The sequence below is a fragment of the Patagioenas fasciata genome, chromosome 2 (genome assembly GCF_037038585.1).
Source record: "Patagioenas fasciata isolate bPatFas1 chromosome 2, bPatFas1.hap1, whole genome shotgun sequence".
Taxonomy (NCBI): domain Eukaryota; kingdom Metazoa; phylum Chordata; class Aves; order Columbiformes; family Columbidae; genus Patagioenas; species Patagioenas fasciata.
The window spans coordinates 65,013,166-65,039,901 of NC_092521.1; the positions used below are offsets into that span (position 1 = coordinate 65,013,166).

General features: G+C 40.3%; 1 protein-coding gene across 5 annotated transcripts in view; it reads left to right on the forward strand.

The window, feature by feature from the left end:
- The first annotated feature begins 1,905 nt into the window (after nucleotides 1–1,905).
- The window catches only part of STX17 (syntaxin 17), a 35,728-nt gene continuing 10,897 nt past the window's right edge, over nucleotides 1,906–26,736 (forward strand). Inside the window, exons 1-6 of one of the 5 annotated variants that reach the window (XM_071804330.1) lie at nucleotides 2,152–2,277; nucleotides 3,472–3,560; nucleotides 7,891–7,935; nucleotides 8,831–9,012; nucleotides 18,736–18,801; nucleotides 25,540–25,759. In XM_071804330.1, the coding sequence (XP_071660431.1) occupies nucleotides 8,890–9,012; nucleotides 18,736–18,801; nucleotides 25,540–25,759 (409 nt within the window). In that variant the 5' untranslated portion in view covers nucleotides 2,152–2,277; nucleotides 3,472–3,560; nucleotides 7,891–7,935; nucleotides 8,831–8,889. Of the gene's footprint in view, nucleotides 2,060–2,112; nucleotides 2,278–3,471; nucleotides 3,561–7,890; nucleotides 7,936–8,830; nucleotides 9,013–18,735; nucleotides 18,802–25,539; nucleotides 25,760–26,736 lie in introns of those variants that run through there. The other 4 variants (XM_065831067.2, XM_065831065.2, XM_065831068.2 and 1 more) reach the window with 4 other exon arrangements.

The window sequence follows — 26,736 nt, forward strand, 5'->3', positions numbered from 1 at the left end:
TGGCTATGCCAGGCCAGCATGTGTCATCGTCTTTACCCTTTTTTATAAACATGGTTTTCTTAGTACTCCGCCATTCCCCAGTACTCCATCATCATTCCAGCAGTTGTATTGTGAGCAACAGAACTAATTAAAACAATGGATCACACGAATTTGCATCCTTTAGCCCCTAAATAACCTTAATTACAATAACTACAATTTATTCTCCATTTGCCCTACGAAAATCCCATCTAGCAGTCTGGAACTATGTATATGCAAAGTGGATGTCTAATATATACATACTGATTGCCTGGCTGATTGCTGCTAACAAGAATGTGTAAGAGCTGACTGGCTTGCTTGCTTGTTGTACTGGAGGGAGTCCAGCAGTGGGCTACAAAGTTGATGAGGGGCCTAGAGCACCTTTCTTATGAGGAAAGGTTGAGAGATCTGGGTCTGTTCAGCCTGGAGAACAGAAGGCTGAGAGGGGATCTCATCAACGTTTATCAATATCTCAAGGGTGGATGTCAAGAGGATGGGACCAGACTCCTTTCAGTGGTGCCCAGCAATAGGATGAGGGGCAATGGGCACAGACTGAAGCACAAGAGGTTCCATCTGAATATGAGGAGAAACTTTTTTACAATGAGGGTGCCAGAGCACTGGAACAGGCTGCCCAGAGAGGTTGTGGAGTCTCTTCCTCTGGAGCCATTCAAACCCGCCTGGACACATTCCTGTGTGATCTGCTCAGGTGAACCTGCTTTAGCAGGTGGGTTGGACTAGATCAGGGATGTCAAATTCATTTTAACCAGGGGCCACATCAGCCTCGCAGTTGCCATCAAAGGGCTGAATGTAATTTTAGGACTGTATAAATGTAGGAGTAGTTACATTTGTACAGTCCTAAAATTACATTCGGCTCTCTGAAGGCAATAGCGAGGCTGACGTGGCCCCTGGTTAAAATGAGTTTGACACCCCTGGACTAGATGATCTCTAGAGGTCCCTTCCAACCCCACCCATTCTGTGATTCTGTGTTCCCTTGCTGAGGAAGCAAATTCGGATTTATTTCCTCAGTGACATATCGATTTCCACAAAACTTATAAGAGTCTAATGACTTTATTCAAATGAGAATGGAAGTGGCCAAGAGGCATGGAATGGCAGGCAGATGGACCGATAACATAAATCTTTCCCTGAATGGCAAAATCAGCTTAAATCCATCTCTGATACTGTGGAGATCTTCTAAGGTATATTCTATTAATGCTGTTCAGTTAAGATACAATCTATTTTAACAGTGGCATAATGTAGACACTCTCCAGATATCACCTGGTAGCCAGACAGTTTTCCACCTCTATTCAGAGATGGTAACATGATCAGAAGGGACACCAAGCTGCCCTTGGAGGTTTTGTTCTGCCTGTCCTACATCTGCCGGTGTGCCTGCTGGGGGCAGGTGCTCTGCCAAACAGAGACTGTGGTGCTGGGAGAGGATCCAGTGATCAGTCTCAGATACAACACAGGTTACACTTATTTTCAAGTAAGTGTGAAATTTTTCAAGGTCTGAAATATTTCCTACTTATTTCTGAATGGTGTTGGGAACAGCGGAGGTCAGTAGGGGAGAAAGAAGCCTTGCTGCCATGGCCTGGTCGATATTTGTCCCCTACAAATCTATGCCCTGAATCCCCAGGGTCCCACTTGGTGATTTGCTATTACCTAAACTGCCTGTCAAGGTAAGTGAAAATGTTGGTAGCAGGGAATTTAAGAAAAGTCCTTAAAATGATGGTGAGAACCTTTGGCTTTCATTTAGAAGAACAAATTTAACTTTTTTTTTCACCCCGTGAGCCCTTATCCCAGTCACTGGTCCTCCGTCCCACCCCTTGCAGCCTGAGAAGCTTCGTCTCCTCCTCCACCCCGGCCCCTTCCAGCCCCAGAGTTACGGAGGAAAATAAACATGAAAATCGCCCGGAGCGCCCGGACGCGTGTTCGTGCGTGTGGCGGGCGGGGGCTGGGCCGCTTCCCGCCGCGGGGGAGCCCTGCGCTCCGGCTGCCGCCCAGCGTCCCTGAGCCGTCGCCGCCCGTCGCCCGCAGCCGCCACACGGTGAGGGGCCGCGGGAGGGGGGTGGCGGTAGGGCGGGCTGCGCCGAGGCGAGGCGGGGGCTGTCAGGGCGAGCAGCGAGGCTGCCGTGCCCCCACCGAGGGCGGCCGCGCTGCTTTCGCTTTCGCTTCCCGAGCCGGGGAGGCGAGAGCGAGGCCAGGCCGGAGCCTGGAAGGTCCCCGGCGTACCCTGGGCTTGGGTCCTGCGGACGTGGCTGGCCGGTAGGATCCCGCAGCGTGGCGGGGAGCGGAGCGCCGGCTTCTCCCCTGAAGCCCCCGGTTCCTGCCTCTCAGCGGGGCCGCCGCCCGCTCACCCCGGCCTGGCGGGCCGCGCCGTAGGCCGGACCCTGCTGCCGCTGGGAGGCCCGCGCCCTTCGGCCTCCCCTCTCCCGGTGCTAGGGAGCGGGCCGGCGCAGCGGGGAAGACCGTCCCGCTCTGCCCTGGCCCCGCTCGGGCAAGGGCGGTTTCCCTTCCCAGTAGTGGCCGGTGCCCGAGGCTGGCCAGGGCGGCAGAGTGGCCGGGGGTGTCCCAGCCGTGGGGGTAGCCCAGGCCTGGCGGGGAGGCCCGGAGGTCCTACGCGGAGGGTGTAGGGCAGGTGGCCGGGAGGTCGATGTGCCGGTGGGGAGCTGAGCCGAATCAGAACTCGTCACACCAGCTTGGGTGCAGGAAAATTAGAAAAAAAAAAAAAAAAAAGGAAGACACTGTGACAAATGGTTTGTCCATGCATTCCTCAACCTTTAAAAAAAGCAATTCAGGGAAAAGAAACTGCTGTAGTGCACTTGAAGCCTTGATGTAGGATGTAAAACCTTTATTCTTCTTTTATGCTTCTACTCTGTGCATGCACCCCTTGCTTTTTAGGGGCGAGATACAGGAGGCACAGGCCTCCGTAGCCTCTTCTTTGCTGGGGTGAGACCATGGGCATAATTATGGAAATAATAAAATAAATATGGAAAAGTCAGTATTAGGGCTTTGATTGCAGGTTAAACTGCGTCGCAAACAAGTATTGCAGTTGTTGATCCACTAAAAACTTACTCTGCTGGTTCAGCTGTGTTCAAAAAGTGTTGGTGTGTTGACGTGTTAGTCATTACATGTTTGCAACCCTTGTGCACCCAGCGGAAACATGTAAAATCAATACAAAATGCCTGTGGTCTGCTCTGATTTCTCATAATGCAGTCAGACGCCCTTGCCTTGTCTGGGTCAAGTTTGTCTGGCCAGGTGATCCACAAATGTACAGATCTTCTAGGAACCAGAGTCTGTTATGTACTGCTGCTAATTCTGATCGTTCTGCATGAGATCCCGCACGCATTGCTCTTTATTCCACCAAGTAGTTTCATGTTACTTTGTGAACACGCTGGGGCTGGTGACAATGCCATATTTCAGCCCAACAAAGGTATTTCCCTTTGGTTCTTTTTGCAGCCAAAGGAGAAAGATGTAATTCAGACCCAAAGTGGAGTTTGACTGTAGCCACAGGAATGTGTTCCTCACTAACTACAGACTTCAGCCAGGTGAGCAACAGTGAATATTCTTGTCACTGTGATTCTGGAGCCAGTACTAGTCTGAGAAGAAGTGTTTCGCATCACCTTACTGAGATAGCTGTTGTAAGTCTCTGTATTCTAGCATCTGTATTTGAATTTATTTTATTTACCTTGAGAAAAGGAAGAAGCCTTTTGCCCTAGCAGCCCTTAAGAAAAAGGCATCTATGCTGAAAATACTTTTTTCTAGTGACAGTGGTTGTCTAAAGTGTCGTAATTAAAATCAAATAGGAGTGTTACATTGTGTTTCCCTGGGCAAGCAGAACTTTTCAGGTTTATTCTGCATTTTTCCTGCTGTATTTGGATGGAGAACACCAGGCAGTTTAACAAGTTCATGAGCGTTACGTGTGATGTGTATTAACAACACTTACTGAGATTTATCATACAAGAATTTTACTTCTGATTGACTGCAGCTATGTGTTGATGTGCTTTCTATGCACCACCCCAAATAGGTGGATATTTTGTGTTAGTGTCAGAATTACTTTCACTGTTTGGAATTGTATGCCTTAAGGTTCTTTTACCCCTTACAATTATTTGATTTAAGCAGTAAAATAAGGTAACATATACTGGCTGACAGAAGAATTGATCTGTTCTTGAAAACTTTTGTTTGCTTTACATACCCATTTATTTGGTAAACCAAAGATGAAGCCAGTGGAACTCCTCAGGTTCTTTTGCTCTGTTGATTAGAAACAAGAGCATGTGGACTAATCCTTTGTGGAAGATACACTTAAGTAACTTCAAGGACATGGGGTGAACAAACTGGATAAGGAATTTTTCCCTATCTTGGGTGGTAAGAATCATAGATGATTTTCATATTAAGTGCAGATATCCAGTTAATGGTATTGTTTTATGCTAATTTTACTTCACAATTACAGTTTCAGTTTGGGCCCAGGCTCCAGAAAGTGTAAATATCAAGAAGGGAGTTGTGTATCATTTTTACCACCATCTAATACTTTGATAAAGCTGCTACAGTATGCTTTGGATATGTCTGATATGTTGGATATATTAACTGAAAACTATTCTGCATCTGGGTCCTGATCACTTCTGTATAAATGTTATTCCTGTCACTGAAATAGAATTTAATTTTGGCACATGAATTTTGAATGTTAAATTGAAAGTATTTTACTTAGAGGATAACCCGTAACAGGCCTATTGCATCACCATTTGAAAAGACAAGATTCTGTAATTTCTTTGTTTATCAAAATATCTTGCACAGTGAATGTAACAAGGGCAGTTAATTACAAATAACTTTATATAATTTTAAAAATTACTAATTCAATTATATTCTTTTGGACTTTTTTTCTCAAACATGAATTAATTTTAGAGAACTGGGACAGTGTATTGCAGTCTCAGAGAACCTGAGATTTTGTTGTGATTGGAACTTGGTAAATGTCTTTAGGAAGGAGTGCCCAAGCCCTTGTTCAGGTGACAGTCATAGAATATCTCAAGTTGGAAGTACCCGTAAGGATCACCCTGTACAGAAGAAATGAGAAAGGGAGGACGACGGGTCACACGACCTCATGGTGTCTGAATGGCACCTCTGAGTAGTGTTCGGAACTTAGGCAGGTTCGTGTACATGCTGACTGCAATTCAGATCCAAGGAAAGAGACAAAATAATCTTCCTAAAAAGCCCTAGTTGAGAGCAGTATTTTTTACTTGCATGAGGAGAGTGGCTGATAGGCTGGGCAGGGCTGTTACTCAGATCTTGATGGGATGGAGAAATGAGCTGACAGGAACTTCATAAATTCCCTCAAAGGCAAGGAGAGAGACCTGCGTCTGGGATGGAATCACCCAATGACCAGTACAGGCTGGGGGAACACTTGGTGGAGAGCAGCATTGCTGAATGGGACCTGGGTGTCCTGGTGGACCACACGTTGAATATGAGTCTGTGCTGTTGAAGCAAAAAGGAACAACCGCATTGTGGGCCATTATAGCAATGGTGGCTGAGGGATGGTGGTTGAAAGAGTGAGTCTTCCCCAATGTTCAGCACTTTTGAGGCTAGCAAAGTGGTTAGGGGTCCGGAGAACATGATATTTAAGGAGAGACTGAGAGAGGTGGGTTTGTTCAGCCTTGAGAAGGTGAAGGAAGGGGAGATCTTTCTGCTGTGTGTGGGAAGATGTAAAGCCGGAGTCCTCTTGGAGGTGCCTGACAATGGGGTGGGAGGCAATGGGCACAAGATGGTGTAGCTACGACAAAGGTCTTTTCAGTTTTGTTTGTTTTTAACCTGGAGAATGGTCAAACACTGAAGGAGGGGTCTAGTAAGTGTATGGAGGTGTTAGAACTTGACAATGGCCTGTGCAACCACATCTAATTCAGCTTGTGCTGGATGGTGCATGAATATCCCTCCCAAACGATTACTCAAAAAACAGCGTTATAGCTTTGGAGATTAATTGTTAAGTTATGCTTAGGAAAACACAAACCCAGTAAAGTATGCGAGAAACCTTAGATTTCCTTAGAATTGCATCCAGAACAAGAATATGGTCATCACAAAAGCTCATAATGTTGATTTTATTTACCATATTACATGCACTTTTAAAAAAGTAAGACCTTGTGTATTTTATTGGTAATTTATGGCTTAGAATTTTTGTTACAAAAGTTACTATACTGTTAGAGAGATCATTAAGCAGGAGACCTGATGAGACTGTAAGCAGTTCTCATATTTCTTTCTTAGTTTCTCACACGTACTGTGCAGTGAGTTTTAGGCAGCCATGCCTTAAAGAGACACATAGGCACTGTCATGAAAGCTAGTTTACCATCTGGGAAGTTTTAAGGAGAAGAAAATGACTATCTAGAGTCCTGCATGCAGCCAAATCTTTGAATTTAGACCTGTTGCTTATTTACATTACCTACTCAAGACATATAGCTGTTGGTTACATTAACTCTGCTTTCACAGTGGTCCAGTTTATAAGTTGTCTACACTGTTAGATTTTACTTTTATCAATCTCTAGATGTAATTAAAAGGTAAGGACCAAATTATGATGGATTTAGCTTAGACTCTGCTGTATTTGTGTGAAGAGAGAATGGGTGGTGGTTTTCTGTGAGTTCACAGTATGCGATGTTTGAAGAGTTTGTGTCATCACTTCTTCAAGATGATTCAGTATTAAAGATAACCATGACATGGCTACTAAATATCTTTAAGGAGGCAATTTTAAATTAATTCTAGCTCATAAACTCATGGGTGAGTGTAGAAGCTGTCAGGAAATTAAATGTGTATTTGAAGAGGAAATACTGCAGGTTGGAGTTCGATACTTTTTATCTTCTGCTCATTGCAAAAAAACATTTGGTCTAGTTTCAAAATTGAGTTCAACTATGAGATACAAGTGGCTCTTTCAAAAGTGCTAGGGACCATAGTGACCAAGTATAATAAAATAATCTATGCATTATTTATCATCTTGCATTTAATCTACTGTTTTTAGAATGGTGGAAAGAGTAAATCAACCCAAAAGGATTAAAGTTCTTTTTACATCCCCAATACTGTGTGACCACCCAGTGCATGTTTATTGGAGATTTGGACAAAGATCTAATAATATCAAATGCATTGCATCAGAAAGGTATTTTTAAGACTGCTTGATAGTATATCTCTCTGTTATTTGAAGCAGAGGTGATTTAGCAATGACTGCAAAGTCAATTGATGAAACAATTTCCTTCTGAGGTTCTGAAGAAGGAAAAGGTGTATCAGTGGTAACTCTGCAGAAAACCTTAAAGATTGACTCCCCCAAACTTGTTCTACCCTCAGTAAATGCTCAGTTTGCTACAGATTTCAGTTTCTTTGTTGGATGAGATAAAAGAGAGTCTTCTCTTAGCATTCTGTTCTTCAGAAAAACACAAGCTGGTTTTATTTGCAACTGCATTGGAAAAGGTGAGTAATCAGGGACTATTTTCTTCTAGAAACTCAGTTTCCTTTTGCCAGGAGCACTTTCAGCTTTCTAGCTGACCTGATGGAAGATGCTTGCCACTTACCTGGCTCCTTTGAAAGTCAGGGGGATTTGTACATACCCTCCTTGCTGCCTGCAAGTGAGGGCTGTGACTTCAAGTGGTTCAGTCAGAGACCTGGTGCCATCAGCTGGTGTCTGCCTTGATGTTCTTTCTGCCTGCAGGGATCACAGGTCGCAGAAATCCTCAACACTCTCCCCCTGCACTTTCACACTGTAGTTAGATGCGAGAAAAATAATGTGTAAATTCACTGTTTGACTGTGTGAAAATTAGGAAGACTTTTTAACCTGTTACATTGTGCTGTGCCTAATCTGTACCAGAATGATTATGCTAGCTTAATTATATTAAATCAGTTTCTTTACTGGAACAGGGAAATTGGGAAAAGCCTTCTGATGCAGTCGCTGTTCTAGTACAGGTATGTTCATGTAGCCAAGTTAGCATGTGTCTTTTTACAGTGACACGTATGACAAAACTTTCTCATATGTGTCTGCAATTCATCTTGTTCTTGTTTGAAAAGGAGTATACAGAAAGACAATATCATTTAAATAACCTCTGTTTATACAGTATTAAAACAACAAAAAAAATCTCACAATAGTTTTGACCCTTGTGTGTATTCAGTATAATGGCATTCATTTATATTACTCATATGCTCTGTAGATAAATGCTGTTATATACAGTTCTACGTATCTTTCTTTTAGAGGAGTGAAACTTCAAAGTTATGTTTTATGGGTATGTGGGGAACAGAATTCAGGCTGCTTATGTACCAGTTCTGCAAATATTTCAGTGACCTGTTTGAAACCCCTTGTTAGGTGATGCCTTAGTCATTTTGAGCAGGGGACAAATGCAACTCGGAGTGCAAATCTTCAGGAGCTCTTAATCTTTCTAGGAAATGGACTTCCAAAATTAATTCTATTTTGGTGTCTTTTCAGGACATGCTTTACAATTCTTAAGATGATTCAGAATGTAAATTGGCAATACTTGAACTTTGATCAAGCAAAGCATCTATCATAATTCTCATAATCTATCATTATGCTGCAAAGCATGTTTGTATCTGCCTTCATTAGCTAGCACTTTTTTCTTAGTGATAAGTTTTATGTATGAAAAATGATCCCCAAAGCCTGCAAATAAGTGGAAACAACACATTTAAAATGCAAATAGAGTATCCAGATTTTAAGTAGTTAATTCTGCTCAACTGTGGTTTTGGAATAGATGTGATTATTGGGAAGAGTGATCTACTTTATTTTGCTTTCTTTGAAAAAGTGTTTCTAGATTACTGTGGTTTTGTAAGTCTGCAATTATTTTATTTTTAGGGGTTTCTACCCTGGTGAACGTGTACTGGACAAGTGTTGACTTGGAAGCTGCTTTTAGGATGTCTGAAGATGATGAAAAAGTTAAACTCCATCGAATTGAACCTGCCCTTCAGAAATTCATTAAAGTGGCAATTCCAACAGATTTGGAAAGGTTAAGAAAACACCAAATAAATATTGAGAAGGTTAGTGGTCACTTTTTATTAATGTAGTTCTTTTCACAGTATAGAAGTGGTCATGCTGAAAGTTTATATAGTGATTTTGATGGAAAGTTGATTATGATACGCTTTAATTCAAAATTGGCTAAAAATGAAAGTTCTGTAATGACTTACAATTCAGTGTGTGGGAAGGCCTTTATATTTGTAGTAAGCAGTCAGTCAACAGAGTGAGAAACATTACTGTTTTCTGTTAAAAAGTCATTGTAAGGAAAGCAGCCTAATGTTCTTTATTTTTAAGTCACAGTGGTTTGCTGCCAACTATTCTGAGTAACTTACTGTTACCATCTTTTTCTCTATATGTTTTAAAACTGAATTGAGAGAAATAGAGAGATTGTATTATTTAAATAAATGGAAAAAGAATTGTATCGAAATTGTAGTATATTTATATGCTTCTTGTTGACGTTATCTCACTTGACAGTGAAACTGAATATGCTTCCAAGTTAAATTCTTGTATATGCTGCGGCAGTGCCTGTACTGGTAAAATAAAGGTGGCCAGGGCAGTTACCTGGCTTGAAATGGCTTATGTCGATATTGTTAAGTCCTCATATTTTGCGAAACAGGGTGGCTGTATCCACATTGCTGATGGGGAATAAGCCCCTGTTCTGTGTTTATGACTCCTTAGCTGTTCTTCAGAATATTTTCTGTGAGAGAGCTGTTTGGCTTGGCCAGGGAGAGTTTTAACAATATAACAGCACAGATGACCAGATTTCAGACTTGAAATGTTTTTGATCTCTGTTTATTAGTATAGATATAGACTAAGGAAACAGATAAATTGTTTTTTTGAGGAAGGTGGTAAGAGATTTATTAAAACAGGTGACACTAATTAAAAAAAGGAACAGAGTGAGTGACTCACAGTCATAATATCAACATTGCGATGGAAGTTTTGAAATGACCATGCAAGACATACTTGTTTAGAAAAGATCATACTTGCCCCCACAGAAAAATCAGTGATAGTGAGTGTCTGTAGTTCTGTGTAGTTCTGCATGTTTTTGAAAAATCATAGATCATATTAATTTGACTAGGATTATCTGAAATATAGAAAGTGAAGTGTGAATGTAAATCTGGATGGCATAGGACAACCATCTGCATTTTTTAATGCCTTGGGAAAGAATGAAGAAATTGGAAGAAAATAAGTGAACATGATTTTGGTTTTCTGAAAGACATGGTCTGAAGGGTGCCTATAATGTATTGTTGAAACTGTTTCACAGTTTGTTTCTGTCATTGGTTCACAACTTGTACCATAACTTTACTGTAACTTTACTAACTGGGTAACCTTTTGGATGAAATTTTCTGTGCCAGGTTTCTGCCTTCAGTTGTTTGGGGATGGAGAAGGAGGGAAAATAAATCCATGTCTTTGTTTTTGAGAACATAGTCAGAAAGCAATGTGTTGTTCAAGTGATAATAATTTCTTTTAATCAAAAATGCTTAGTTTAAGTCATAGTGACTGATAGCTTAGTGATAGTTTCCTTTCAAAGCAGTGACATGGGTTGGAAAACTTTGTGGCATGATCTTTGGACTGTACCTTGTGCTGTGCCTCTCAAAATCTGCTGGGTTTTTTGGCCAAGAGGTACAATTCTGAAAAAAAAAATGGTTTGCGGGTACTCAGTAGATATTGGTTGAACTTCACCAGCTGAAGATCACTGAAGTTTTAATTAACACTAAGGGACGCTCCTGTGCTTACAAATTAACAGAACACATTCATGGAGTTGTTAATTTGATTTGCCCTGAGTCTGAGAATGAAAACAGGGAGATCTCATCCTCTTGCTTTCCCTTACTTGTGTGCGAGAAGAAACTTTCCCTGGCTCAGGTAAATAAAGGATAAAGAACTGGGTGGGGGGAGCTTATGAAGAAGTACCTCAGATGGGAGGCGAAAGTGCAGAAATGGTAGCTGGCTGTGGCACAAGAAAAAGAACTGGGATAGAGGATGACGTGGGAGGCTTCAGGGGCACCCCACAGCCAGTGTGGGGGTGCAGAGAAGCGTCTGGAATGCCCACAGTCAGGTCTGATCAGCCTATAAAACACGGGATTCTCGTTGAGACTCCGCCCGTTGTCGTGGGTCTCTCAGAGCACGAGCGAGATGCTGCCACCGAGAGCCCCTCTCCCCAGGATGGAGACTCCGCTTGCCTTGCCACCGTGGGTGTGAGTAAAACTTCTCGCAGGATTGCAAGTGTATTTATACTTTCCATGCACATATGCACGTGTAACTTTCTGTGCTCAATATAAGCACGTGTAAAATTAATGCTCGCATAATCGTGGGTGTATTTTCTCCCCGTGCTTCCACATAAGCACGTGTAACTTTCCGTGCACATTTGCACGTGTAACTTTCCATGCTCAATACGAGCATGTGTATAAATTATTTCCTCGCACAATAGCGAGTGTATTTTCCTCCCGTGCTTCCACATAAGCACGTGTAATTTCCCGTGCACATTTGCACGTATAAGTAAATCAACCCTCGCAGGATTGCGAGTGTATTATAAATTTACCCTCGCAGAATCGCGAGTGTACTTACTTTCCGTACTCACTACGAGTATGTGTATCTCTTTAAAAATAATCCTGCACCATGTTCAGGCAAGTGTGTGCTCCTCCTGGACTCAGAGGCGGCTCCGGCATTGTTTTGGTGAAGCCATGTGCATGCACTCTGTGGACCGCCTGTTGTATTAGTTGCTGCCCCTTAATAATTTTCCTCAACTGATATCCGAACCTGTATTTCGGTCACTTTTGGAGTGCTACAACCCTGTTTCTCACTGGTTTAATAAAAGTTGTTTTGGATCCTGTTGTCCCTTAAACTAACCTCGGGGTGCCTCCGTGACAGGGTGTAATAATGATACAATAAGGGTGCAAACTGCAATATTCACAAACTGTGTATTAGTATAATATTTGCCTGAAGCAATAACTTCTGAATGAGATAATTTATTTTATTCAGTTGCAGCATGTTGTTTACTCTTTGTTATTCCATATTTATATAATTCTTTACATTACCTAAATGCCAGCTGATTCAGCATTTTTTTGCCTTGGAATCGGCCAGTTTGCAGCAGCCCTGTCCTGTAGTGGCCAGGAGCAGCTTTCTGTTCACCAGCTTCTCCCATGAAAAGCAGTTAATTGAGTTACTTTGCATTGTAGCCAGAATACAGAGGAGTCAGTATTAGCTTGCTCTTGGGTGAAAGCTTGGGGGAGCAAGGAGCCTATTAAATTGTCCTGGAGGGGTTTGTAACCTCCACGGATCAGTGTGTATGTCTCTCAGTGTTCATGGCCTGTACCTGTGGCAGCAGCCACAGAGCTAGTCAAGGGCACCTAGTGATGAATCATGTGAAATAGGACAGGATTCAGAGACCATCACAATAAAAGCTTTTCCATGCAGGCTGTTTCATTCAAATATAGGCAGTCTTGGTAGCTGGGTTGTTCCCTTCTTTCTCTAACCAGAATCATAGAAGCATTTTGGTTGGAAGGGACCCTCAAGATCATCAAGTCCACCCATAACCTAAGTCTAGCACTAAACCACGTCCCTAAGAACCTCATCTAAACGCCTTTTAAACACCTCCAGGGATGGTGACTCCACCACTTCCCTGGGCAGCCTGTTCCAATGCCTGAAAACCCTTTCTGTGAAGAAATGTTTCCTAATATCCAACCTAAACCTCCTCTGGCACGACTTGAGGCCATTTCCTCTTGTCCTATCACTTGTTGCCTGGGAGAAGAGATCAGCACCCTCCATGCTACAGCCTCCTTTCAGGTAGTTGCAGACAGCGATCAGGTCTCCCCTCAGCCTCCTTTTCTCCAGGCTAAACAACCCCAGTTCCTTCAGCCGCTCCTCATCAGACTTGTGCTCCAGACCCCTCACCAGCTTTGTCACCCTCCTCTGCACTCTTTCTAGTACCTCAATGTCGTTCCTATTGTGAACGGCCCAAAAGTTGCACAAGAGTGCATAGATGCAATATGCATTTGTCATAATCCACTAAGAGAGATTTCTTGGTTGCAGAGGAGTAGTTTTTAGTCCACAGTTGGCTTATGTTAAAATTATGTTAAAAATTATATCTTCAGTGCAGCACTTCAGCTAACACCAACAGTATCAGTGATTTTGAAACAGATGTACAATTATTTTGATTTCTGAAGAAGGCATCCTGAAATGGAGGGATGCAGTTAATAAATGCCTGCAAAAGGTGGCATAGAAGCTACAGCCTTGCCTGAGAGGAGCAAATATGTTGTCATTATGAGAGGAGCAAAAGCGTTTTCACTAGAAGAAGGTAGTCTGGTGATGGGAGGAGGGAGCTGACCTGGCAGTACAGAATGGGAAGTGATTAGCAGGGCACATTAGCCTTACGCAAGTAGTTTTGCTGCAATTCGAAGATAAAGATAAGCTTTTGATGTGTGTAAGGTAGTAATTATGGACAGAGGATGGAGAGGATGGGCATAACTGTTATGCTGCTTGGGTTTTTCTTTTGAAGCCTATTACGTCGTACAGCTAAATAGATTCTTTGCTAAATATTGTCCATATGTGTAAACCCCTCTTCCTTTAGCATATATACAGACCCTATCAAGAAGCTTCAAAAGGCATTGGGTGCTGCAATGAGAAACAGAGACATCATCGGTTATTACCCTGTGTTGTACTTACTGATGTGAGCGATGATCTTGGGAGCTGCTGCATTTTGTAGAACCTGGTCAGTGAGGAGTCAGTTACTGTTTGATCCTGCGGAAGATCTTCTACGCACTTAGACAAAGAATAATTATGCTGTCTCTAGCTATATGGTGTTACCATGGTGTCAGGGAAGGGGAGAAATATGTTCCACTTAATTCAGCCATGTGTTGGTCAAATGAAGTCTTTAGTTATGATTTAACACTTTGTTCAAAGCATTGTCGGAGAAACTCAGGCTTAGCCAGAGTTTAGTTGTAGGTGATACAAACTGCAGTGTTTCTGTGTTGGCACTTAATGATCGCATTGAAGTACAAGGATACTTTGTTGACTTGGATTTTATATTTTGAATGTCAAAATCTAATGTAGTCTGAAAGTGTCTAGTTTGGACATTTCTTGAGATTTTCAGGTTGTTGGTGTGGATGTGAATGATCTGTTTAGTCAACATAACAAAATTTGCATATCAGAATAATCCTAAAATAATTGTAAATATAGTTCTTTAAAGTGTTAACTGCATTTACTCTAGAACAACACTTTTATTAAAGCAAGAAGCGGTAGCAACATTTAGTACAGATTTGTCTTTCTAATTTCAGAATTCTATTAATTAAAAATTCCTGCATCCCTAGACAGTGTAAGTCCTGGCATATTTGATATTTGAATTAGTAATCAACAGGATTAGTAGGAACAAGTAACTATGGATAAAACCTTCAAATAAATGATCGCTAACTATACCAGAAGATATTCAGCAGTACTGAAGGCTTCAGAACTTCTGTGTATTGACAAAAAATCGAAGACACAGACATTTATGAGAAGTAGTACATCTGAGTACAAAAACAGTCCCTAAATGCTAGATTCTTTTAAAAGTCCATACTTGGTGTAATGTTCTTAACATTTGAAAATTTTGAGGTTTTTTAAAAATACTTTTCTGGCTGTAAGAACTGTAAATATTCCAAAGTTTGCTCTATTGGTAGATTTATGAGAAGGTGAGAATAAAAATATGGCAAATCTGCATTTGAAATCTGTCACTCTAGATACTTTTAGATTATCAGAGCACTAGCAATAGTTTGGTCTAAATACTTCCATAATAATTTAGATTTTTTTTATCTTTTACATGCACTTTAGCCATAACAAATGTGTTACAGTACTTTTGTGAGCTGCCAGCATCAGCAACTTAAATGTTTTCCTCTAAAACACTTTTTGTAAAATTTCAGTCGTGTAAACCAAACATCCCTACAGGTAAAGGGATAATTTTGTAGAATCTGGACCTGTTTATTTTGCAGGTTACTTTTAAGCAAAAATCACTAATTATGTCAAATTGCTTAGAGCAGCAACATTATTTACTTATGATGAAGCCAATATCTCTAACCTCGTTTCATCAATATTGATTTAAACCTTAGGTTCCAGAGATAGACCAAACAATTAATCTACTAAATCAGTGTTTGAAGAAACTATAAAATCAATATATAATGAAATTTGATCTTGAGTACACCTTTTTGGAGGAAGTGGCTACCGTAAATCCATCATCATAGCGTTGCTTCTCAACTGTTTGGAAGTCCAACTTTCCAGATGACAGTTTCTGAAGGCTTAAAACTTACATCCTTAAGAAATCAGGACTCTGTACTTGTGGTTGTTTGTTTTGTTTCATTTTGTTTTTCTTTTTATGTTTTCCCCAAAGAGGTGTGGGCAATTTTTTTGTTGTTGTTGTTTTTTTTTGTTTAAAGCGCGTTCTGTAGGTTGGATAGTCTTTCACTCCAGAAGGGGGGAAATAAAATGTATGCTTATCTGAAGAGTTACAGCTTTCCATTAGACTCTGTTAGATGAAAGCAATTGTCATGCTACTGCAGGTGGATGGAGACTTTGGCATGCTACCCTATACTTTGTTGGCGATATGCAACAATACTTAAGAAAATGGGCTGTGAGACATAGCATCCTTTTCTCTGTTGCTCTCAGCTTTAATTTTATTTCCCATGACTGTGTAAAGGATGTTTGTGAAACACTTTTTACCTTTGGCTGAGGACTGTTGTTGTGGTGGGAAGGTACACAAAGGTGACACAAAATGAGAAATTAAGATATCCAAGTCTCACTACAGTCTTCATCAGAATCTATACATTTGTATAAGACGTTCATTACAGAGCCTTTTAGAAATGTTGGTGAGCACTAACTGCTACAGAAATTAATGCAGAGGATATCATCAAAACTTTGAGTTCTATCCAGGTCCACTGGATACTTTCAGGGAGAAATGGAAGGGATCAAAAGCATAAGCATGAAGGTTTCTTTCTGAAGAGGGTTCTCAGAATGAGACGAAGAAAAGAGCTTGTCCAAGAGTAACATTGAGTTTTGTATTTCTGATGTGAAATACAAACTATTTGGCTATAGCACAATTACATTTAAATATAGAATCATATAATAGTCTGGTTTGGAAAGGACTTTAAAGAGCATCTTGTCCAACCCTCCTGCCACAAGCAGGAACATCTTTCGCTAGATCAGGTTGCTCAAAGCCCCGGCCAACCTGACCATCCAGTGATGGGGCTTCTGTAACTTCTCTGGACAACCTGTTCCAGTGCCTTACCACGTCATCGTACAAAATTTCTTTCTGTCCAGTGTAAGCTTACCCTTTTTCAGTTTAAAACCATTGCCTCTTGTCCTGTCACTACAGGCCTTGGTAAAAAGTCTCTCTCCATCTTCCTGCTAAGCCCTCTTTATATATTGAAAGGCTCCAATCATGTCTCCCTAGGGCCTTCTCAAGGGTGAACAACCCCAACTCTCTCAGCCTTTCCTCATAGGAGAGGTACTTCATCCTTAACCTTTTTCGTGACTGTCCTCTGGACCCACTCTTTCTGTAAGAAAGCCATTGAGGTGCTGGAGAGAGTGCAGAGAAGGGCAACAAAGCTGGTAAAAGATCTGGAGCACAAGTCTGATGAGGAGCAGCTGAGGGAAGTGGGTCTGTTTGGCCTGGAGAAAAGGAGGCTGAGGGGAGACCTGATCGCTGTCTGCAACTCCCTGAAAGGAGGTTGTAGCATGGAGGGGGTTGGTCTCTTCTCCCAAGTAGCAAGTGATAGGACAAGAGGAAATGGCCTCAAGTTGTGCAAGGGGAGGTTTAGATTGGATATGAGGAAAAACATCTTCACGGAAGGGGTTTTCAGGCACTGGAACAGGCTGCCCAGGGAAGTGGTGGAGTCACCACCCCTGGAGGGTTTTAAAAGACATTTAGATGACGCTCTTAAGGACATGGTTTAGTGCTAGATTTAGGTTATGGTTGGACTCAATGATCTTGAGGGTCTCTTCTAGCCAAAATGATTCTATGATTCTATCAGGTTAGGATTCCATAGTTATTTTTACTTCATGGACCTCCCTTAGTTTGACATGTTGTATTCGTTAATGATAAATAATGGCAATACTGTCTCTCCTTGAGGTTTGCTATCCTCAAGCCCCCCAGAGTGAACACTGCCCAGAAGTACAGCCCACTTTGTGTTGGGTGACAGACAGGAGTCAACAAGGAAGAATTCTCTGACCACATGAATGTCATTGCACTGGGTGTATTAAGTCGCTGGGTTCTTTAAGTTCACCAGTAGCATACTAGGAAATTGAAAGCAAAGTAACAAAGCTATTAAATATATAAAGCAGATGAATGTGCTGAGCCATTCTCTTAGAAATTACAAAGAGCAATAAAGGCTTTCTGATTAATTCTTCTTACTGTTCTTACCTGGAACACAGATTTTTTTGTTGTTGTTGTTATTCAGTGCATGGACAATAGATTACAGTCAGCTGAAATTGAAAAGGTAATTTTTCCCCAAACTCCTTCTGTCCCACCCTCAGAAATTCCTGTTTCGGTACTCTTTCAGGGATGATTGAATTGGAAGATCTACTGTTGATACAGATTTTTTTGTTCATTTTATTTTAAAGAACAATGGCAGTAATTTTAATGGCATAGTAATTTACGCAGAAGTTGCTAGTTTCCTAGAAAAATCACTTTAATCTGACTTAATTGAACACTAAACCTTTTGTCTTCCCTAGTGCTGCAAAATCCTAACATGAAAGAACTTTTTTTTCTTTGAAAATAAGAATTATCTTCAGATTTCTCATTATATACTAGGAAGCTGAGTAATGTGGTATTACTGTGGTCTCTAAAATTATGAAAAGAAGTAAGGAAAGATGTAGGCTGTAGATAAAGTGTTTTTTATTGACAACAAAGCATATTTAGAAATTGAGGAATTAAATTTTACATAAAAATACCTTACAAATAATGCTGTTTTTTTGTCTTGATATTTTAACAGTTAAAAAGAATGTTCTAATATCATCTAGTATTGTAGATGCATCCATTGATGGTTTCAGCACATACTCCACAAATCACCACTTCTACTGCTGTTATTTTACTACTCTTTTTCATGATAATGTCTCTATATGTCAACTAGCACTAGCAGGGATTGATTCATTTTAATGGTGATAAGGTTTATATGCGATGATATGTATTTCTTTGCAAAGCTTACTCTGTCGTAATGGAATAATTATTTTGGTGTCTGTCGTGTGGAAAATGCTGCATGGCGAGTTTCCCATGGAAGTCAGTGGAGCCTCAGGCAGGTGCCAAATCTGCCCCGATGGTTCTTTTAACTGTGTAACTATATCGTAATGTTAAAGTGTAAATGTGGACAGAAGTGTTGTGTAATGACTGCAACTCCCTTTTAAATAATATCAGATACCATGTTGTCCTATATGACCACTAGTGCTCATCCCCTGTTCCATGTTTTTTTCCTTCTTCTGCCCTTTATTTTACTGACTACCAAGTGATTTATGCCACAATGATATCAGGATGCTGCAGTATCACTTTGTTGTTAAAAACTGATGCTGAAACCCTGGTTTTCTGCAGTTCAGTAAAAAACCTTGTACAAAATGACTCATTAAATACATTGCTATTTACCTCTCTAATTTTGCAGTGGAAATGCCCGTGACTCAAATTCTTTACTGTCCATTTTGGAAAATTAAACTGATTATTTACTGAAGGTTCCTTTTTTCTGCATACCTAGTTGGTAAAAATAGCAATTATATGGAGTCTTTTTCCTTTATTTTAGTATCATAGATGCAGACTCTGGGACAAATTGCACGAAGAGCACATCAATGCAGGACGAACAGTTCAGGTAAGCATATTAAAATGACTGTAATATTAATAGAATTAAATTACATACATAGTACTGGTTACCTGTGGGATGGTGCTTCACAGAGGTGTATATTTGACAGATGGATTTGGCAAGTACGTGGTATTGCTTTAGTTCGTTCAAAAGGTAGGGGTTTCCTAATTGTGTCCTGTGAGGCAAATACATACAGAAATGTTTGAGGATTCTTGAACAAACAAAAGTTTGGAGACTCTGGTCTTTTGCAAACTATCCTCTTAGATTTCTAAATTAGAAGGCAGGAGTTGCAATACGACATATAGCTGATTTTAAAGCATGGCTTCAGACCAAACACAGAACATCTGGACTTCTACTTTGGTGTGCAAATCCCTCATTAGATGCGTAATATCAACAAAGGAGGAAATGCCAGGCACATATGTCAGCACGGTGTCATCTCAGTGACTGCATGCGTAGTCACTCATAACTCAGCACACAGGGAATCTCACATCTGTTTCTAAAAATAGACATGTCTTGATGAAAATGGTGAAGAAGCTAATGCCAAACATCAGCCTTCACACTGCTGAACAGCACACAGCCAAAGAAAATTTCAGATTTCAGTTAGGATATTAGGAAATATTTTTTCACTGAAAGGGTTGTCAGGCACTGGAACAGGCTGCTGAGGGAAGTGATGGAGTCACCATCCCTGGATGTGTTTAAAAGGCGTTTAGACGAGGTTCTTAGGGACATGGTTTAATGCTAGAGTTAGGTTAGGTTATGGTTGGACTCGATGATCCTGAAGGTCTCTTCCAACTGAAATGTTTCTATGATTATCAGTACAGAAACACACAAAGACCAGATCCGCACCGCAAAGTTTGCTGACACAGATAACAGCAGCAGGTGGTTACAACAGGCTGTAGTGGCAAAATTCTGGGGACAGTTGTGTCTTTGCCAGCAGGAGAGACATCTTGGGGTGGATTCATAGGTGGTGGTCAGAGAAGGGACAAGATTTTGTCACTAGAAAAAGCTTTTGTGACCTATGCTGCATCTAGGCAAGCAGGCTTGCCAGCAGGGGTGGTACGGTTCTAAGCCACTGTGGTTTATAATTCTAATACTGTAAATTCCTGTGTTTGTTGCACTGCTTTACTGACTCCTGCGGGAAATTAGCCCAGACTAAAAATGAAAAAAAGAAAAAAAAAATACAGAAAGGAGGACTAATCCTGATTGAACAACAGTATTAGACAGTAGGCAGAGCTCCAGTTATGTATCTTTTTTGAGGAATGGAAGGTGTTAATGAGCTTTTATAGTGTAGATGGTAAGAAGTTATATATGAAATCCACTTGATTTTTCTGTTGTTTGGAGGTTTGAACATTTTGATTTTTCACAAAGCAGTTTTGAAATCCGAATATAAAATAAGTTTATTCTTAATATCAAAAGAGTCTTCCAAATGTGTAAGTCCTGTTAAAACAATGGCATTCTAACAGGTGTGGTGTAGTAAGCATGTGTTTGCTTATGTGTGTGCTCTAATGTGTTTCCACACCTGAGGGGAGGAAGAGCTTCTCTTGGAACTCCTTATTATCAGTATCATTTGTTTAGCAAGACATAATCTATCAATAATTAGAGAAAAAGTAATCATGTTGAAGATGATGTTTTTAAATACATTAAACGCTCTAGTAATAAATCGTCATATTTGTCTCTAGAGACATTTATATTTGTCTTCAACCTAAAGTTTGCCATTTTTGCTTTCAACCAAAATAAATTTCCTTATATTTTATTTAATGCTTATTGCTTTTAGATCCAGATGCAAACTATGCCTTAAAGTGGTTCACATTCTGATACCCAGAGAACAGAATAAGTGTCTGGGGCCATACAAGAAGGGTAGACTAGCTCTCTGTTTTAATTAAATAGGTAGGAGTCTGGAGTACTTGATAATAAATTATATGACATGTAGAATGTGTTTGCTGTAAGCTGTTTAAATGTTTACCAATGGACTTGTGTTCTGTTTGTTTGCAAAGAAATCAGATTAATTATTGTGATACCAAATGTTCTCTGCAGCGCACACTTTGCTCTCAAAATTAGATGTTGTAAAAATACATTAGGAATCCCTAAGTCAATATTGACCCAAGGCATCCGCCACAGGTTTTAGACAAATATATGCACAGCCACTCTACATTTAATCCATGTGCACATAATTAGCCATTTTTCTGAATTTTCAGTTTACCCAGAATAATTACTTCTGTTGTACTTTTGATGATGGTCAAAATTATAATAGAAGTATAGATGAGCATAAACGTATACCTCTTCTTTCTGGTGACTGGGGCCACATTAAAAACTTCTAAAAAGGAAAGTGAAGAAACCAGGGAAATCTTTGCTTAGGGTATGATGACACCCTGTTAAAAATACTGAGAAAATGGCTCTTAATTACTGTGTATTAGTTTTCATGAACGTGGTCTTGTGGGTTTTCATTTTTAGGGGCGGTGTGTGGAGTTCTTAAAATGTTAGGGCCTGAATAATTATGCAGTTTTGCTAGGCTTTGCCCCATATATGCTGACTAGTCCATACGATTAGTTGATTATTGGAAGATACAAGTTCATTTCAATGAAATGGCAGTATTTTGTTGTCACACCCAAGGACTGCTTTGATCATATTTGTAGTGAGAGGCAGAAAACTGCCGCAGTTACAAGAGAGGATATAAGGCTTTGAATAAAAAAAAGGAAAAATACTGTGGCTGAATGATCTGGCTTTAGTCTGTATTCAGCCCACAGAAGGAGACTGCGTTCTGCAAAACATACCTAGGCAGAGGTCTCTCCTCTGCGTTGCTCTAACGTTGAAAGCTACTTGAAAAATGTTAATCTATTTTTTCTTTTTTACTTTTATGATCTACATTTCAACTGAAAATGGTTTACAAGTAAACGATGGTTTTCAGTCAGATCTGTTTTGCATAAATCTTCAAAACCTGGTTGTATGGCTCATGTCTTCTCTACCATCTTTAAAGTTAAGCAGTCTTCAAATTAAGTATCTTTCTGGAATACTATGCAATATACTGGGAGAGCATGAGATGCATGGTAGATGAGTGTCTTTCTCGCTGCAGGAGATTGTTTATGGCATCAGTGCAGGGTCATGTAAAATCAGCTCACTGCTGCAGCCTCTGGCCATCTGTAGAATAGATATATCCTTAAACTCAGATTTTATTTGGCCTATGACAATCAATTTGTAACATATATCCTTTTTTACATTACTTTGAACAAAGTCCAGACAAGATAAGTGAAGGCAAGTTGACATTTGTACAGCTAAGCTACCGCAGCACTTTCTTAAAAATCATATTTATGTTTGAAAGGGTTTAAGGTGGTGGGTTATTTGAAGGTGCTATTTACTTCTTAATTTAAAACAACAACACGCAGAATGGAGGAAGAGTTGACAGTGATTAATGCACAGAGGACAGGAGATAAAAAGGGACTGATTTGCTGGATATGACAGATCCTGTGTCATCCATGTACTATTTCAGCATAAAGAGTTTAAAGTGTGAAATATGGGAAAACATATGTGGCATTACATTTAATGATAACATGACCAAGAAGAAGAAAAAGAGAATGATGGTGGCAGAGACCGAGTGTAATAATGGCACGACCACCACAGCAGTGTGATAGAAAAAGCCAAATAATATAGTGGGATGTATAAATGGGAGAGCAGTCAGTGCGGTCACTCATGCAGTCTCTTTGGGCAGCATTAGTAGAACTCCAGGTAGAAGAGTTAGACCAGTTTGGATGCCACACTTTTGAGGAAGCTGTGGGCTGGTTAGGTGTTCCCTGGTGTTCAGGGAGAGCAATGAAAATGTTTAGAAATTGGGAAAATGAGACTTATTTGGAAATACTGACAAATAAGTTATTTTGCCCAAAGGACCCCTGTCAGAGGAATGTTATCTGTTTGCAAACATGGCACAGATGGATGCAAAGAGGATAAGACTTTTTCTTCTCTGTGTTGAACAGAAAGGATTAGAAATACCTGGTTTAAACTGAGGCAAGAGGGGTTTCCGTTAGACGTGAGGAAAAATGCTGTGGCAATTAGGATAAAAAATTCTTGTAACATACTGTCAAGGAGGACATAACTCTTCCTAAAGAAGTCCTTTTAAGATCAGATTAGATAAACTATCAGAAATGAAATAGGGACAATGGATCATGCTTTGAAGGGGTAACTTTCAAGGTTTTCACCAGCTTTATTTTCCGGTGGTTTTTGTGAGAACGCCGTTTGAAACAAACACTGTTACTTGATTTGAGAAGTTAACAGACCAAAATTGCAAATATTATAAAGAAAAATTCTCTGTCTTCTGGGCTGAATTTGGTGAGTTCAAAACTTGGGAGTTCCCATAAATGAAAACAGGATTTTGTATTATCTTTGTCTCCAAGTAAGCTTGGTTTTAAAAGTGGAAACAGTTGGGAAGAGAGTGATACAGTTTTATGCCCTACCCAGAGATTAAACTCTGGCACATTCAAATAATTATGAAAAGAAGTCACAGTCACTCGCATATCTCTAACATTTATCGTGCTACACCCTGGTGAGCTCCTAAGATGTGTCTCCTCCCAGCAGGGCTTAAGCTTTCTTGCTAAGTCATTTAGCTTCTGTTTAATTGACAATAAATGGAACAAGAGTCCTCTCTCCAAAACCACAAAGAAAGAGGTACTAAAATTAAATTTCACCCAATAGGCCAGTATCATCATCTGATTCCCCCATCTTCTTTCTCACAATTATTGATATTTTTCTTTGACCAGCAGTGTAATAGTGAACAGTGGAAGTGAGGATCTGATTTAGCCATTCCTTGGGGTGGGTAATTTGCAGCTCTTGAAGCTTTTCTGTTCAGGATTTTTGAAAACGCCAGCAGGAAGTTGGTGGATGTGTTGCTCACTGCATAGTAACCATCTTCATTGTACCTTTGCATTGGCTGTACTGGTGGTTTGCCCCAGCTGCAGTGATGCAAATCTCTAGCAGAGCTACGTTTGAACTCAATTTCAACTGGGAAATTTTTCCTTTTATTTTTTTAATTGATAGACTATTTTTTAAAGAAACTGCATTGGAAGCATTATTAGCACCTCCCAAACTCACTGTTGTCACTGTTTCACAAGTCTTTGTTTGGCATGTTGTTTTTTTGTCTCCATTACAGTCAAAGGCAGGAGAATAATAATTTTGTTTCCTTAGACAAAAGAGGAGGATCAACTTCACTTGGTCCCCTGCACAGAACTTTCACAGAATAGATAATTAGATGTTGTGTCTACATAGTCCTATTTTGTTTTTTAAATAAAATTCCAAGATTTTATAAACCAAGAATTTTGGCACATGGTGTCCTGTGACAGTGATGATATTCTCCCTTTTTCAGTACTTATGGGCAGACCATGGGAGGACAAGAACAGGAAGAGCAGGGTAGATTAAGATGAGAAATGCATAAGGAAAATTATTTGGTGCCATGTTTCTAATTCAACTCAACATCTTACAGATTTATTTTTTGTATTTCCCTTTTTTGATTGTTAGTCAGTGTTTTTGCCTGGGGTTAGCCTTAAATAATGGAGCCTAACTTGGCTAGTAGTACTCTGAATTCCGGCATACAGTAGAATGTACTCTTAGTATTTGACAGACGGTTTTTACGAAGCAATAGTTCTTTCTTTGGTTGCCTAATACGACTCGTGTGGTGTTACTTCCACGTCTGGTTGAATTAATTTCCTTTTTCTGTAATCATATTTCTTCTGTTCTTTCCATACATGTTAAAAAACTTAATTCTACGAGTGCATATAAATAAAATGAATTCCTAAATTAGGAATTTAGCAGGAAGTCAATCTAGTTCTTGCTTTTCCAGGTAAGCCGTGTTGCCTTTCTAAGGCGTTACCTGTACCAAAGAAAACCTTTCTTTTTCTAACCACTCACTGCTGTTAATCCATTTTCTTGTTCTGCTGTGAGAAGAATTGCAATAAATAAATTACTATATCACCTTATAATGTAATGCAATTAATATTATTTATTACAGCCTTATTTTTTTTTACAATTAGATAAAAACCTTGTCCTAAAACAATGAGTGGTATAATTTAAAGTATAAATTTCTTGGTTTGCAGAAAAAGAAAAGTTATGTGCATTTTTGGATTTTAAAAACCTAGGTAGTTAAAGTCTATTTTTGCTCTAAACAGACGTTTATCTCACAGGAGATACACACAGACTCTTCTTGCTAGTTGTGAATGGTTCATACCTTCTCAAAACTCTTGTAACTAAATATTTCTGTATTTCATGCTCCAATTGAACAAATATATTCATTCTTCTTCTCAGAAAAATAATACAAACATTGCCAAGAAAAGTAATTCTTCTTCTTTGTCCTTGAAGTTGTCTTTACAAAATGAAAATGATAGTTTTGGGGTAGTTGGGGGTTGTAAGTGATTGTATCCTGAAGTGCTATGACCACCACAATAGCTTAATATAAAAAATATAAAAGCATTTCGTCCATCTCGTCCTTGATCTTTGGTTCTTCTGGGGCAGAGAGCTCAGCTTCCCCTATGGAAAGTAGGTCCGGTCCAAGAAGACTCCACAATATGTCCTGAGACACCTCAACCTGGCCTGAAAGCAGGGACTTCGGAGGGTTGGTTATTTTGTGTGTGTCATAGTTTATTAAACGTTAGAAATGGCAGTTTTTATTATTATTTAATGATAATCAAGATGATAGTTGCTTCCCATTCACTGAAGGTGCCTGGTGTTCTTACATAGTAAGCTGCAAAATAACTCTTAAAACTGTTACAGCAAGTCCGTGCCAATATGAGGGAGATGGAGAAACTCTGTTTGCGAGTCCGGCAGGAAGACACCCCCATTCTGCAGAGAATGATAAATCCCGTTAAAGAGGAGGCTTCGTTTGCCGTAAAAGAATTCCTGCAGCTCCATTCTGAATCTGCAGAAGAACTTAGAAGGCAAGTCGGAGGACTGGAGGATGCCTCTTTAACCAGATCTGCAACTATAGGAGGAGGTAGTAGAATTTAATTTCTGTATGTATTGTATCTGTGTTGTTGTATCCAGTCTGTAGCCTCTCTGACCAGGTATAAATGAAGTAAACAAATGAGATTACAGTTGAATAATGATTATTAGTCAGGAAGTGGATTTATTTCCCTGCACTACATTTCTCTCATGACCTGTGACTGAGTTTTGATGAGTGGCGAATGCTCTAATTAAGCATCACACAGAATCACAGAATGTTAGGGATTGGAAGGGACCTTGAAAGACCCATCTAGTCCAATCCCCCTGCCAGAGCAGGAACACCTAGATGAGGTTACACAGGAAGGCGTCCAGGTGGGTTTTGAATGTCTCCAGAGTAGGAGACTCCGCAACCTCCCTGGGCAGCCTGTTCCAGTGCTCTGGCACCCTTACTGAGAAGAAGCTTCTTCTCATGTTTAAGTGGAACCTCCTGTGTTCCAGTTTGTACCCATTGTCCCTTGTCTTACCATTGGTTGTCACTGAGAAGAGCCTGGCTCCATCCTTGTGACGCTCACCCTTTACATATTTATAAACATTAATGAGGTCACCCCACAGTCTCCTCCAAGCTAAAGAGACCCAGCTCCCTCAGCCTTTCCTCATAAGGGAGATGCTCCGTTCCTTTAATCATCTTCGTTGCTCTGCGCTGAACTCTCTCCAGCAGTTCCCTGTCCTTGAGCTGAGGGGCCCAGAACTGGACACAATATTCCAGGTGTGGTCTCACCAGAGTAAAGTAGAGAGGAAGAAGAACCTCTCTTTACCTACTAATCACCCCCCTTCTCATACACCCCAGATGCCATTGGCCTTCCTGGCCACAAGGGCACAGTGCTGGCTCATGGTCATCCTGCTGTCCACCAGAACCCCCAGGTTCCTTTCCCCTACTCTGCTCTCCAATCTTAAGAAATTCAATAGCTGTGGCCTTCCTTGGGACAGATCCTGTAGCCTTGGATCTTGAAATAGAAGACTGTTAACAGG